This window comes from Hyla sarda, chromosome 8 (genome assembly GCF_029499605.1).
Source record: "Hyla sarda isolate aHylSar1 chromosome 8, aHylSar1.hap1, whole genome shotgun sequence".
NCBI lineage: Eukaryota > Metazoa > Chordata > Amphibia > Anura > Hylidae > Hyla > Hyla sarda.
Window position 1 is genome coordinate 43,335,541 of NC_079196.1, and position 14,396 is coordinate 43,349,936.

The 14,396-nt window shown below is 41.4% G+C and overlaps 1 protein-coding gene across 3 annotated transcripts in view; it reads right to left on the reverse strand.

The window, feature by feature from the left end:
* The window catches only part of IFIH1 (interferon induced with helicase C domain 1), a 100,435-nt gene that overhangs the window by 57,452 nt on the left and 28,587 nt on the right, over window positions 1-14,396 (reverse strand). For all 3 annotated transcript variants that reach the window (XM_056533765.1, XM_056533763.1, XM_056533764.1), the window contains exons 4-5: window positions 8,005-8,061; window positions 2,743-2,799 (exon numbers count right to left, since the gene is read on the reverse strand). In XM_056533765.1, coding sequence (XP_056389740.1) covers window positions 2,743-2,799; window positions 8,005-8,061 — 114 coding nt within the window. The remainder of the gene's footprint in view (window positions 1-2,742; window positions 2,800-8,004; window positions 8,062-14,396) is intronic.

Here is a 14,396-nt window from a genome sequence, read left to right on the forward strand (position 1 = left end):
CATGGCAAGCAGGAGGTTAGTAGTGTGGGAAGACCACATGGAGTACCTGGGGGGTCTGTATGGCTCAGTCATGAGACCAAAGACTCAGAGGAGCTAGCGCAAGTAAAGCAGATTGGGGCCTGGAGAATCTGCAGTGACAATGAGACCTGCTGAACATTGACATTACAAGAGAGTGAGAAGAAAGAGTGCAGCAGCAGCAATCCTGATGGGCTGCAGTACCACAGCACTGTCAACTTTAGGGGAGACCAAATAAGACATAGGGGGGCCTTTGCAGCACCAAGGGAGATTGTGGTAGATATGAATTAGCCGATGACTGGCTGGGGTCTTCAGAGACCCTGTGTCTGACCTAATCCTGGAGCCCAAGAAAGAGACTAAACTAGTATTTTGGTCAGTATTTGGGCAGTATTTGTATGAAATGTTTGTGTTTTGTAATGCTGAGAATATGAAAGATGTTAGCAATGACATTAAAGCCTGGTCATTCTAAATAATTTATTGTAAGCAGAATCTTAGCAGAGAACATTGCGTCATGGATCTCGTGGATCAAATTGCAATAACAACTGGTCACAAAGATTTTTAGCCCAGTGTATTTCTTGTACAGTATATCCTCAGCTCAAGGAAGATTTAAAACAATTTTAAGATGTTATAAATGTTCTAATATCATTAGCATTATTATAATAATAATATTTACTAAAAAGAGAAAGAGTATTTTGCAAAAGTGAGTCCACCCCTCACATTTAGTCCATGCAACATGAAAATATCCAAATTGGACCCAACTAGCCATTTCCCTACCAAGTGTCATGTGACTTGTTAATGTTATACGGTCTCAGGTGTGAATGTGTAGCAGTTGTCTTACATTTGGTGTTTTCACTCTCTCACACTTTCTTATACTGGTCACTAAAAGTTCAACATGGCACCTCATGGCAAAGAACTCTCTGAGGATCTAAAAATAATAGTTGTTCTACATAAAGATGGCCTAGGCTATAAGAAGATTGCCAAGACCCTGAAACTGAGCTGCAGCATGGTGGGAAAGACTTTCAACAGTTTCACAGAACAGGCCTCGCCAAAAAAGTTAAGTGCACATGCTCAGCATCATATCCAGAGGCTGTGGTTGGGAAATATACGTATGAGTGCTGCCAGTATTGCTGCAAAGGTTGGGGGGCGGAGTCAGCCTGTCAGTGCTAAAACCATACTGCTGAAGAAAAGTAGACTAAAGAAATGTCCTGTGGTACGATGAGACCAAGATAAACTTATTTGGTTCAGATGTGTCAAGCGTGTGCGTCTACAACCAGGTGAGGACTACAAAGACAAGTGTATGTTGCCTACAGTCAGGCATGGTGGTGGGATTGTCATGGTCTTGGGCTGTATGAGTGCTGCTGGCACTGGGGAGCTACATGTTCATTGAGGGAACCATGAATGCCAACATCTACTGTGACATCAGAGCATGATCCCCTTCCTTCAGAGACTGGACCATAGGGCAGTATTCTAACATGATAATTACCCCAAACACCTCCAAGACCCCCACTGCCTTGCTAAAGAAGCTTAGGGCAAAGATGATGGACTGGCCAAGCATGTATCCAGCCTTAACCCTATTGAACATCTGTGGGGAATCCTTAAAGAGTACCTGTGATCAAAAAAACTTTTTATATGTTATAGATCATTCCATATTAAACAACTTTCTAATAGGATTTTTTTTTTTTTAAATGCTACCTTATATGTATTTTTACATTTTGAAAATGTGCTTTTGCATTGATTTCGGACTCATGCCGGCCTGGCAGTGAGTCCAAAATCGCAGACCGCTGGCTGAGCACTTGACCAGCTCAGCGCAGCTCTCTGCCTGTCAATCAGACAGGCAGGAGCACTGTGCTCACTCGCATGCCCCCCAGGGCTCTGTACACTGAGAACAAGCAGGGCTCTGTACACTAAGGACAGGACAAGCAGGGCTCTGTACACTGAGGACAAGCAGGGCTCTGTACACTTAGGACAAGCAGGGCTCTGTACACTGAGGACAAGCAGGGCTCTGTACACTGAGGACAAGCAGGGCTCTGTACACTGAGGACAAGCAGGGCTCTGTACACTGAGGACAAGCAGGGCTCTGTACACTGAGGACAAGCAGGGCTCTGTACACTGAGGACAAGCAGGGCTCTGTACACTGAGGACAAGCAGGGCTCTGTACACTGAGGACAAGCAGGACTCTGTACACTGAGGACAAGCAGGGCTCTGTACACTGAGGACAAGCAGGGCTCTGTACACTGAGGACAAGCAGGACTCTGTACACTGAGAACAAGCAGGGCTCTCTAAATGCGGGCCTACTCGACCCCCCGACCCCCCCCCCCCCCGCTGCTCTCCTCGGCGAATTGCGGGCAGAAGCAGTCCCCGCAGCAGGCTTCATCTTAAAAAAATTTAAGGGCAGGAGAGGGGGGTGTTAGGAGTAGTTGGGGAACATAGCCTGAGTTAGTTTAGAAAAGTTTATTTGGTGACAGGTACTCTTTGATCTGAAAGTGGGAGAACGCAAGGTCTCTAACATCCACCAGTTCTGTCATGTAGCCATGGAGGAGTGGAAGAGGACTGCAGTGACAACCTGTAAAGATCTGGTGAACTCCATACCCAAGAGGCTTTAGGCAGTGCTGGAAAATAATGGTGGCCACAAAAAATATAACTATCATGAACAACTATAAACCTTCCCATAAAATGTCATAGAATATGAAATAGTAAACACTGGAAAATGAATGTATTAAGTCTTACCTGATTCCCTGGAGCAGTCATGGTTTTCGGTTGATTTGTCTAAACTTGCCTTCAGATCTGAAACCAAAAATAATTTGATTGCAATTAAAGAACAAAAACACCAGGGCAGCACTGCCTAGTATAAGATCATCTGTGGGGCAGAAAAAATATTGGTGGAAGAGAAGCCACACTAAAAAAAAAAAAAAAAAAAAAAAACTGTATAAATAGCAATGTCCTAAAAATGAAAAATCTGGAAATGATTGACAAAAAAATTCCATAAAAAGTAAACAATCTACAAGACATTTAAAGGGATACTCTGCCACTAGACATCTTATCCCCTATACAAAGGTGATTGTGGGGTCCCGCCGCTGGTGACCCCTGCAGCACCCCCTGTCATCCGTTGCATGGAGCGAAGATTGCTCTGTGGTAATGACTCACGATACAGTGGCCGGAGTATCATGACGTCACGGTCCCGCTCCCTCGTGATGTCACGCCCCACCCCCTCAATGCAAGCCTATGGGAGGGGGCGTGACAGACACCACATCCCCTCCCATAGAATAGGGACCCCATGATCAGACATCTTATTCCCTATCCTTTGGATAGGGGATAAGATGTCTAGTGGCAGAGTACCCCTTTAACAAATAAGAATACTCTTTCACACCTTGGATTTCTCCATTTTATGCCATTGGGGTTAGGTTTTAGCAAAAAGGGTGCAGTGTAGTTTTCACTTGGTGTCAGATGCGTCAGAGCAGAAGAGGGAGATTTTCTATGTTTTTAGTCCAGGTCTTTTTTTTTTTACTTAAACTTTTTGATCAAATAGTCTAAAATTAGGCAATGGGAGAATGATTGGATGACAAAATGCAAAGTATATAAGGAAAATAAAGACTTTTTTTTAACCCCTTCATGACCCAGTGAATTTGGCTTTTTGGCTCCATAAGATCTGAGACCCATAAGTTTTTTTATTTTTCCACTTTGTTTTATTATAACGAAGCCAGAAAATAAAAACTGTGTAGGGCACAAGTGAAAAAAATAAATAAATAAACAAACATGGAATTTTGTGGGGAAATAACTTTTTCCGAGTTCATAATACGGTAAAACTGACATACAAAAAATATTATATTGATCAGTATGATTCCAATAATACCAAACTTGGATCATTTTTGTTTCGTTTTATGGGAAAAAAAATCAAAAGCTTGAAAAAGGAACAATAAACTCTGTTCATTGTCATGTTCTGGCCCCTATAACTTTTTACCACCTACGGAGCTATGTTAACATTTATTGTTTTTGCGCTTTTTAGCTTTTTGATCACTTTTTATTACTTTTTTTCTGGGATATGATGTGACAAAAAAATCAGCAATTTTATTATTTGGAATTTTTTTTCGTTTACACTTTTGACCGTGCGGAATCACAGATGTAATAATTTAATAGTTCAGACAATTATGCACGCGGCGATTCCAAATATTTGATTTTTTTTTACAATGTTCTATTTGAAAAATAGGAAAAGAGGAGGTGATGAGGTGATTAAAATTTTCATTTGGGGGGATTTTATTTTATTTTATAGTTTTACACATTTGTGACCCCCCCAAGAGTGGCCTATCATAGGCCATCAGTATATGGCATTGAATTTTGTTATATGCACTAGATTGCTAGGGGCTGTCTAAGGCAGCCTTCAACAATCCCCGAGCCAGGGAAGCAAGAGGTGCAGAGGTCAGTCCCCGGGCTTCCTTATCAACCCATCGTCACCTTGTGATTACATTGTGGGGGAGGGGTTGGGTTGCAATGGGACCATTAGACATACGGGTATAGCGCCATTTAATGTGTAAATGCCGTGATCTGCATAGATTGTTATTTAACCAGTTAAATGATGGACATCGGAATGATCTCCGATGTCCGTCATTACCGCCAGATGTCAGCTCACCCAACCCATAACACATGTCATGGGTCGGAAAGGGGTTAATGTCTCTCTTGTAATTAGTGTTGAGCAGCATAGGCCATATTCCAATTTGCAATATTTCGCGAATATATGGACGAATATTCGGCATATATTCGCTAAAGTCGCATATCCGTAAATTCGCGTATGCGAAAAATTTGCATAAAATTCGCACCCCAGTCTCACACAGTAGTATTAGAGCCTTCTTTACACCACACAAGCTGGAAGCAGAGAGGGGTGATCACTGTGATGTGTACTGTGAAAAAAAAAAAATGAATATTCGCAAACAACACTACTTGTAATTAAAAAAAAATTTTGATGAGAAAAGGATTTTGTGTTGTTGAGACAACGTTTTATTCTATTTATTTGTATTTTCAGCTATTTTAGCGTTCTTGTCAGATGTCATCTCAGGTAATTTTTTGGGCTAAGATATAATATGTGTATTTAAGAAGTAGCACAATTTCTCACTATAATATTGCCAAGACTTGTATACAGTATTTTTCATCAGTTTTCCCTCTGCAGGCTCCATCTCTAATTTTCAGTTGTCCCTGAGCTGTTGGTTGGAGAGCACACATACTGTAGTAGAGGGGATTCTTCTCGTTTATATCTCTAAAGCACATCCTCAGAAGCAGAAACAGCATAAAGAACATTATACAACAGTACTAAGCAGTGTAAGCTGTAAATTTAGCACTGGGGTGATGTATAACACTTAGTTTCTCTGTCTCTCTTTAATCACTCCCACTCCTTTCCCTCCGTACATAGATCTATATGGGAATCAGTGAGTTGATCCATCTTGAGATAGATTTGAGCGAATAATGAGTGAATACTGAGTATATAGAGTATGAGTATATAGAGAGGCATTTTTCTCTGTTGTCCGTTTTTCATATCTTATTTTACTATTATTTATGCAAAGGTTAATAAAACAACAGTGATCATTCCCTATAGGCTACTGTAAATGATAGTATGTAATGTAACATACAGCAGAATACAAGTGACATAAAACTGCCCCATTCTGCTCACAGAAACTCCAGATCCCAAATTGTTATTGGAACAACCATGTGGCTAAAAGTAGTAGATTCTAGTAATAGGAAATTGCTGTTTATGTAATTCCCTAATATATTTTTTCTCATAGCTCCAGGAATAGAATAGAAGACTTTTCCATTTCAACTTTTCTCAATGATTCTCAATGACATGTGAAGTCTTGCAGGTTTTCAGGAACCCGGTTGGGACATTTCGAGGTCATGGGAGTGTACAGTATATTTGGTGTGTATTATGGTTTATCAGAGAACTTATACAATATGAACTATTCAGTGAAAAAGTAATGAATGTCCTATTTATGCAGCCCTACCTCTGCCTTCCCACAGTCCACCCTGTCCCCATGCAGGTGTAGCCTATGGAGAACGCATGATGGTCGCCCCAGGTGCCTATTTATGTAAGAGGGGCTGGGGCGGAGCAGTGAGAAGAGTCCGGAGTCACAAGGGTATTCTGATGGAGAAAAAAAAAGCTTCAAATCAACTGGCTCCAGAAAGTTAAACAGATTTGTAAATTACTTCTATTAAAAAATCTTAACCCTTCCAGTACTTATCAGCTGCTATATGCTCCAGAGGAAGTTGAGTTGTTCTTTCCGGTCTGACCACAGTGCTCTCTGCTGACACCTCTGTCCATGTCAGGAACTGTCTGGAGCAGGAGCAAATCCCCACAGCAAACATCTCCTGCTCCGAACAATTCCTGACAAGGACAGAGGTGTCAGCAGAGAGCACTGTGGACAGACAGAAAAGAACAACTCAACTTCCTCTGTAGTATACAGCAGCTGATAAGTACTGGAAGAATTAAGATTTATTTCTTTTTTTTATAAAAGTAATTCACAAATCTGTATAACTTTCTGGCACCAGTTGATTTGAAAAAAATTGTTTTCCACCTGAGTACCCCTTTAAGAGTCCAACAGCACATCGAGCCTCCTGTCCAGGGCTGCAGCTATTGGAAGGTTGGGTGAAGAACTAGGGTAGACAACAGGTAGATAATCACATGACTATAACACTGATCTTTGCTAACCTTAAAGGGGTACTCCGGTGAAAAACTTTTTTTTTATTCAAATGAACTGGTGCCAGAAAGTTAAAGAGATTTGTAAATTACTTCTATTAAAAAATCTTAATCCTTTCAGTACTTATGAGCTTCTGAAGTTAAGGTTGTTCTTTTCTGTCTAAGTGCTCTCTGATGACACGTGTCTCTGGAACCAGCCAGTTTAGAAGCAAATCCCCATAGCAAACATCTTCTAACTGGGCGGTTCCCGAGACATGTGTCATCAGAGAGCACTTAGACAGAAAAGAACAATCTTAACTTCAGAAGCTCATAAGTACTGAAAGGATTAAGATTTTTTAATAGAAGTAATTTACAAATCTGTTTAACTTTCTGGAGCCAGCTGATATATAAAAAAAAAGTTTTTACCTGGATAACCCCTTTAAGCCTTTTAGTACTTTTCAGCAGCTGTATGCTACAGAGGTAATTCTTTACTTTTTGAATTTTTTTTTCTTGTCCACAGTGCTCTCTGCCGACACCTCTGTCCGTGTCAGGAACTGTCCAGAGTAGCATAGGTTTGCTATGGGGATTTTCTCCTGCTCTGGACAGTTCCTGATACGGGCATCTGGTGTCAGCAGAGAGCACTGTGGATAAGACAAAAAAAAATAAAAAATAAAGATTTTCCTCTGTAGCAAACAGCTGCTAAAAAGTACTGGAAGGATTAATAGAAGTCATTTACAAATCTGTTTTAACTTTCTGGCACCAATTCATTTAAAAAAAAATAAGTTTTCCACCGGAGTACCCCTTTAAGGTCATGTGATTACCCATGCACCACACTATCTTCTAGAGCAGTGGTCTTCAACCTGCGGACCTCCAGATGTTGCAAAACTACAACTCCCAGCATGCCCGGACAGCCGTTGGCTGTCCGGGCATGCTGGGAGTTGTAGTTTTGCAACATCTGGAGGTCCGCAGGTTGTAGACCACTGTTCTAGAGACTAGTAAGTGATAAATGGGTGGTCACAGGTCTGCAAAGTTTGCACTGCCAACAGTAGCGTTTAGTATTTTACCTACTGGGGTACAACTGTGGGGCTCTGATCCAAAGAATAAGCGACAGCAGCTCCTTCACAGAATGATCCTGGCTGTGCACAGAGCTGCAGCACACTCTCATCCAATAGTCAAAATGGGAGAAAATTCTTGCTCTATTAATAAATGTCATGATTCACTATAAACAATCGTGGCTTTCTTATTTTCCTCCTAAAACATGTAATGCCATTTAAAAAAAAAAGTAGACATTGGGAAATCAATTTATTCTTTTATTTTATTTTATTTTTTTTTACCTGATTCCCTGCAGCAGTCATGGTTTTCGGTTGACTTGTTTACATTCGCATCCAAACCTAAAAGCAAAAATGTATTTCTTTTAATTAAAGAGCAAAAACTGACACTACCTGGTATGAAATAAACTTTCCGGAAGGGTTTCTCAAAATTTTTGGGGAAAAAAAGCTGCTCTAAAATATCATATATAACAATGTCCTACTGTAGAGGAACGAAGTTCTGAGTGTATACAGGACTGTAAGAACTGTAATGCAGCAGCACATTTCCATGGACACTGTCGCCACCTGCTGGATAATATTATGCATTGGTTTTATGTTAACAGTAGAGATGAGCGAACTTACAGTAAATTCGATTTGTCACGAACTTCTCGGCTCGGCAGTTGATGACTTTTCCTGCATAAATTAGATCAGCTTTCCGGTGCTCTGGTGGGCTGGAAAAGGTGGATACAGTCCTAGGAGACTCTTTCCTAGGAATGTATCCACCTTTTCCAGCCCACGGAAGCACCTGAAGGCTGAACTAATTTATGCAGGAAAAGCCATCAACTGCCGAGCCGAAAAGTTTGTGACGAATCGAATTTACTGTAAGTTCTCTACATCTCTAGTTAACAGTTAAAGGGGTTATCCAGGGAAAAACTTTTATTTATATATATATATATATATATATATATATATATATATATATATCAACTGTCTCCAGAAAGTTAAACAGATTTGTATATTACTTCTATTACAAAAATCTTAATCCTTCCAGTACTTATGAGCTGCTGAAGTTGAGTTGTTCTTTTCTGTCTAAGTGCTCTCTGATGACACGTGTCTCGGGAACGGCCCAGTTTAGAAGCAAATCCCCATAGCAAACCTCTTCTATTCTGTGCAGTTCCCGAGACAAACAGAGATGTCAGCAGAGAGCACTGTTGCCAGACAGAAAACAACAACTCAACTTCAGCAGCTGATAAATATTGAAAGGGTTAAGATTTTTTAATAGAAGTAATTTACAAATCTGTTTAACTTTCTTGAGCCAGTTGATATATTAAAAAAATTTTTTTTTTCCTGGAATACCCCTTTAACCCCTTAAGGACTCAGCCCATTTTGGCCTTAAGGACTCAGACAATTAAATTTTTACGTTTTCATTTTTTCCTCCTCGCCTTCTAAAAATCATAACTCTTTTATATTTTCATCCACAGACTAGTATGAGGGCTTGTTTTTTGCGCGACCAGTTGTCCTTTGTAATGACATCTCTCATTATATCATAAAATGTATGGCGCAACCAAAAAACACTATTTTTGTGGGGAAATTAAAACGAAAAACGCAATTTTGCTAATTTTGGAAGGTTTTGTTTTCACGCCGTACAATTTATGGTAAAAATGACGTGTGTTCTTTATTCTGAGGGTCAATACGATTAAAATGATACCCATTATTATATACTTTTATATTATTGTTGCGCTTAAAAAAAATCACAAACTTTTTAACCAAATTAGTACGTTTATAATCCCTTTATTTTGATGACCTCTAACTTTTTTATTTTTCCGTATACGCAGCGGTATGAGGGCTCATTTTTTGCGCCATGATCTGTACTTTTTTTTGATACCACATTTGCATATAAAAAACTTTTAATACATTTTTTATAATTTTTTTTTTAATAAAATGTATTAAAAAAGTAGGAATTTTGGACTTTTTTAATTTTTTTTCGTTCACGCCGTTCACCGTACGGGATCATTAACATTTTATTTTAATAGTTCGGACATTTACGCACGCGGCAATACCAAATATGTCTATAAAAAATGTTTTTTACGCTTTTTGGGGGTAAAATAGGAAAAAACGGACGTTTTACTTTTTTATTGGGGGAGGGGATTTTTCACTTTTTTTTTACTTTTACTTTTACATTTTTTTACATTTTTTTTACACTTGAATAGTCCCCATAGGGGACTATTCATAGCAATACCATGATTGCTAATACTGATCTGTTCTATGTATAGGACATAGAACAGATCAGTATTATCGGTCATCTCCTGCTCTGGTCTGCTCGATCACAGACCAGAGCAGGAGACGCCGGGAGCCGCACGGAGGAAGGAGAGGGGACCTCCGTGCGGCGTTATGAATGATCGGATCCCCGCAGCAGCGCTGCGGGCGATCCGATCGTTCATTTAAATTGCGAACCACCGCAGATGCCGGGATCTGTATTGATCCCGGCACCTGAGGGGTTAATGGCGGACGCCCGCGAGATCGCGGGCGTCGGCCATTGCCGGCGGGTCCCTGGCTGCGATTAGCAGCCGGGATAAGCCGCGCATGACACGGGCATCGCTCCGATGCCCGCGGTTATGCTTAGGACGTAAATGTACGTCCTGGTGCGTTAAGTACCACCTCACCAGGACGTACATTTACGTCCTGCGTCCTTAAGGGGTTAAGCTCTGTTTACACCAGTATTGTGTAATAGTGATGAGCGGCATTGCCCATATTCGAATTTGTGATATTTCACAAATATATAGACAAATATTCGTCCTATGTTAGCGACTTTTGCCTATTCGTTATATTCGCATATGTGAATATTCGCATATTCGCGTATTTGAGGAAGACACCAGTGAGGGGGAGGGTAACTTTACTATTGGTTACTAGGGATGTTGTTGATAACCTCAGACAAGTGTATTTGCATCATTCTAATTGGCTCACAAGTGAAAAGAAGGAATATGCGAATATTCACATATGAGCATGTGTGGGAAAAAAGTGAATATTTGCAATTTTGAATATATAGCGAATATATTCACAATATTCACAAATTCGCGAATTTGCCATATTCGCGATACAAATTCAAAATGCGAATATTCGCGCCCAACACTATTGTGTAACGTATAATAGAAACTGCAACATGATGCCAGATCATCACCACTGGTGTACATCAGACCTCATTTTCTTTCACTGGGGTCCACTAGGTTTCATCAAGGTATCCTTCACCTCTGCATGCAGCACTATTTTCCCATTAAAGGGGTACTCGGTTGGAAAACTTTTTTTTTAAATGAATTGGTGCCAAAAAGTTAAACAGATTTGTAAATTACTTCTATTTAAAAATCTCAATCCTTTCAGTACTTATTAGCAGCTGTATGCTACAGAGGAAATTCTATTCTTATTGAATTTCTTTTTTGTCTTGTCCACAGTGCTCTCTGCTGACACCTCTGTCCATGTCACGAACTGTCCAGAGCAGCATAGGTTTGCTATGGAGATTTTCTCCTGCTCTGGACAATTCTTGATACGGGCATCAGATGTCAGCAGAGAGCACTGTGGATAAGACAAAAAAGAAATTGAAAAAGGAAACAATTTTCTCTGTAGCATACAGCTGCGAATAAGTACTGGAAGGGTAAAGATTTTTTAATAGAACTAATTTACAAATCTGTTTAACTTTGTGGCACCAGTTGATTTAAAAAAAATGTTTTCCCCCGGAGTACCCCTTTAAGGCCATGTTCACACAGTGTATTTTGGGTCATATTTGTAACCATAAAAAAAATATGCTCACTTTTCTAAACAAGTAAAAAATCAAAAGTTTTCCAAATAAAATTTAGTATAAATTTTTGCAATGTGTGAACATGGCCTAAATGTGATGGAATCTGTGATGAAGGCTCCAAATCCGGATTGTATCCTTATTTTATAAAGATATGAAGACAGGTATTTACATGCTCACTTCCATAACATACACAGAGGAAATGAATGCTCATTCTGAGTGAGTGGGCAGTGACATACTGTGGAGTATATGTATTGTTATATTAGAAACATATGAGAGACATAGATCACTATAAAGTGGCACACAGTAAAGGTATATACTTCAGGTGGGACTTAGGCCATCACTATAGGATCAGTAGGGGGTCCGACTCTCGACACCATATTTACCTTGGCTGCAAGTCCATTAATACTTGCTAATGCCATACTATTTGTAGTTATGGCGCAAGGTACTGTAGATGTTACGATCGCACCTGGTCAGGCTGTGCACTATGCTCTCTGGTCAGGCAAGATTTATAGGTCTGGGCCAATCAGCAGCTAAGAGGGGTTATTTCAGGCCTACTAAGCCTTTCTGGCTTTGTCTTTGTCTGTGTATACATGTATCCTTGTTTTAAGCCATGGTCTTTATAGTTTCCCTGTTTGTATAGTTAGTAGCTTTGTCCTGTTGGTTAGGTATTCATCTGTACCGGTCGGTTTTATCCTGTCTAGTTTGGTATCTGTATTAGTAAGTTGTTCTATTATTTGTTGTTATATTTTGGCTTAAGTTCACACCTGATTCTGTGAATCCTGAATCTTGACCTATGTTTAGACTTGTTTGTATTTCGCTTTTTCATCTTGATTACCGTATTTTTCGCGGTATAAGACGCACTTTTTCTTCCCCAAAACTGGGGGGAAAAAGTCGGTGGGTCTTATGCGGCGAATACACCCCTATCACGGCGGTCCCTGCGGCCATCAATGGCCGGGACCCGCGGCTAATACAGGACATCACCGATCGCGGTGATGCCCTGTATTAACCCTTCAGACGCGGCGATCAAAGCTGACCGCCGCGTCTGAAGGGAAAGTGACACTAACCCGGCTGTTCAGTCGGGCTGTTCGGGACCGCCGCGATTTCACCGCGGCGGTCCCGAACAGCCCGACTGAATAGCCGGGTTAGTGCTTACAGGACACCGGGAGGGACTTTACCTGCCTCCTCGGTGTCTTCTCCGTTCAGGGATCCCCTGTATGGCAAACGCTCTCCTTCCTCGTCATCACGTCATCGCGTACGTGCGTCGGCGTGCGTAACGACGTGATGGCGGCGACGGAGAGCGAGGATACCTGGCCGGCAACAGAGACGTTCCAGAGCGACGGGGACACGGCGACAGCGATGGAACGACATCCAGGGCAGCGGTGACGGGTCCGGAGCGGCGGGGACACGTGAGTATTACCTCCTATCCAGTGGTCTTCAACCTGCGGACCTCCAGATGTTGCAAAACTACAACTCCCAGCATGCCCGGACAGCCAACGGCTGTCCGGGCATGCTGGGAGTTGTAGTTTTGCAACATCTGGAGGTCCGCAGGTTGAAGACCACTATTGGGTTAAAAATCTTTATTTTTTTAGATTTTGAACAAGACAGGAAGATATGGCAGGAATGATAATATTATCATTTCTGCCATATCTTGCCTTGGTTCTTAGGCTGTACGTAGTCTGTTCACTATACACCTGCCACCATGTTTCCCTGATATCTGTAACTGCTTTGTATGTCTTCCATTATTTAGTTCCCTGCCTATGTGTTATAGTTGTTCACCTTTTGTATACTGACCTGTCTCTCCGACCTTTTACTGTTCCAATTTTTTGTTTTAACCCTGACGCCCCTGTACGTTAGCAGAAGAACTGGCGCCCAGTTGCAGAGCCACTGCTTTAGGTGGCTATGCAAATAGGCAGGGAATGGGATTCTGGGATAAGGTCAGGGCTCACTCTTTCCCACCCTACGTGATGCTACATGACAGTAATGTTGTCCCATTCCAATGATAATAACAAGTCCACAATGGGAAAGAAAGAGATTATGTCCGGCACCGCTAGTCCTGAAGGCAAAGGATGGTGGACGGGATGTTGGCAAATACTGTATACACCGGTGGCGACGCTGTAGTGTTCCTCATAAGGTGGTGCAGTAATCCGTAGACCAAAGCAACAAAAGCATGCATGGAAAAAGACGAAATGGAAAATGCACTCACCGGGCGACTTGCTTAGACGAACATTTTTTTTTTATTCACAGCGTTCAGAACAGGTAAGAGAGGCAGGTGCAGGGGAGCTTGAGATGGCAACAGGCAGGGGGCGTGCAGGGGGGCGGAAACTAGTTTCGCGCTCGTGGGCGCTTCCTCTGGCTCGCACTCTGTGCGAGCCAGAGGAAGCGCCCACGAGTGCGAAACTAGTTGCCGCCCCCCCCTGAACGCCACCTGCCTGTTGCCATCTCAAGCTCCCCTGCACCTGCCTCTCTAACCTGTACAGAACGCTGTTAATAAAGAAAATGTTCGTCTCAGCAAGTTGACCGGTGAGTGCATTTTCCATTTTGTCTTTTTCCAGTACATGCAGTGATAGTAACAAGACTGCAGCACCCAGTATGGGGTTTGCAAGTATGAATGGACTTGGAGTGTATGAAAACTATGAAGAAGCTGCAGTCATTGTGCAGATATAAATGTAACATACAAAAAGCTTGAACACATCACCCCCTGCTGGTGCATTCAAATTATTTTTATTCCCTTCACATTATTTACATAGCATTGATGAATCTTCACAATCTCACAATATGTTCCCCCTATCTCACATACACAATCATATATGCTTGTTAAAGGGGTATTCCAAGATAAATCACATATCCCCTATTAACAGGATAGGTAAAAGTGTCAAATTGTAGGGGGGGGGGGGACCAACTGCTGGGA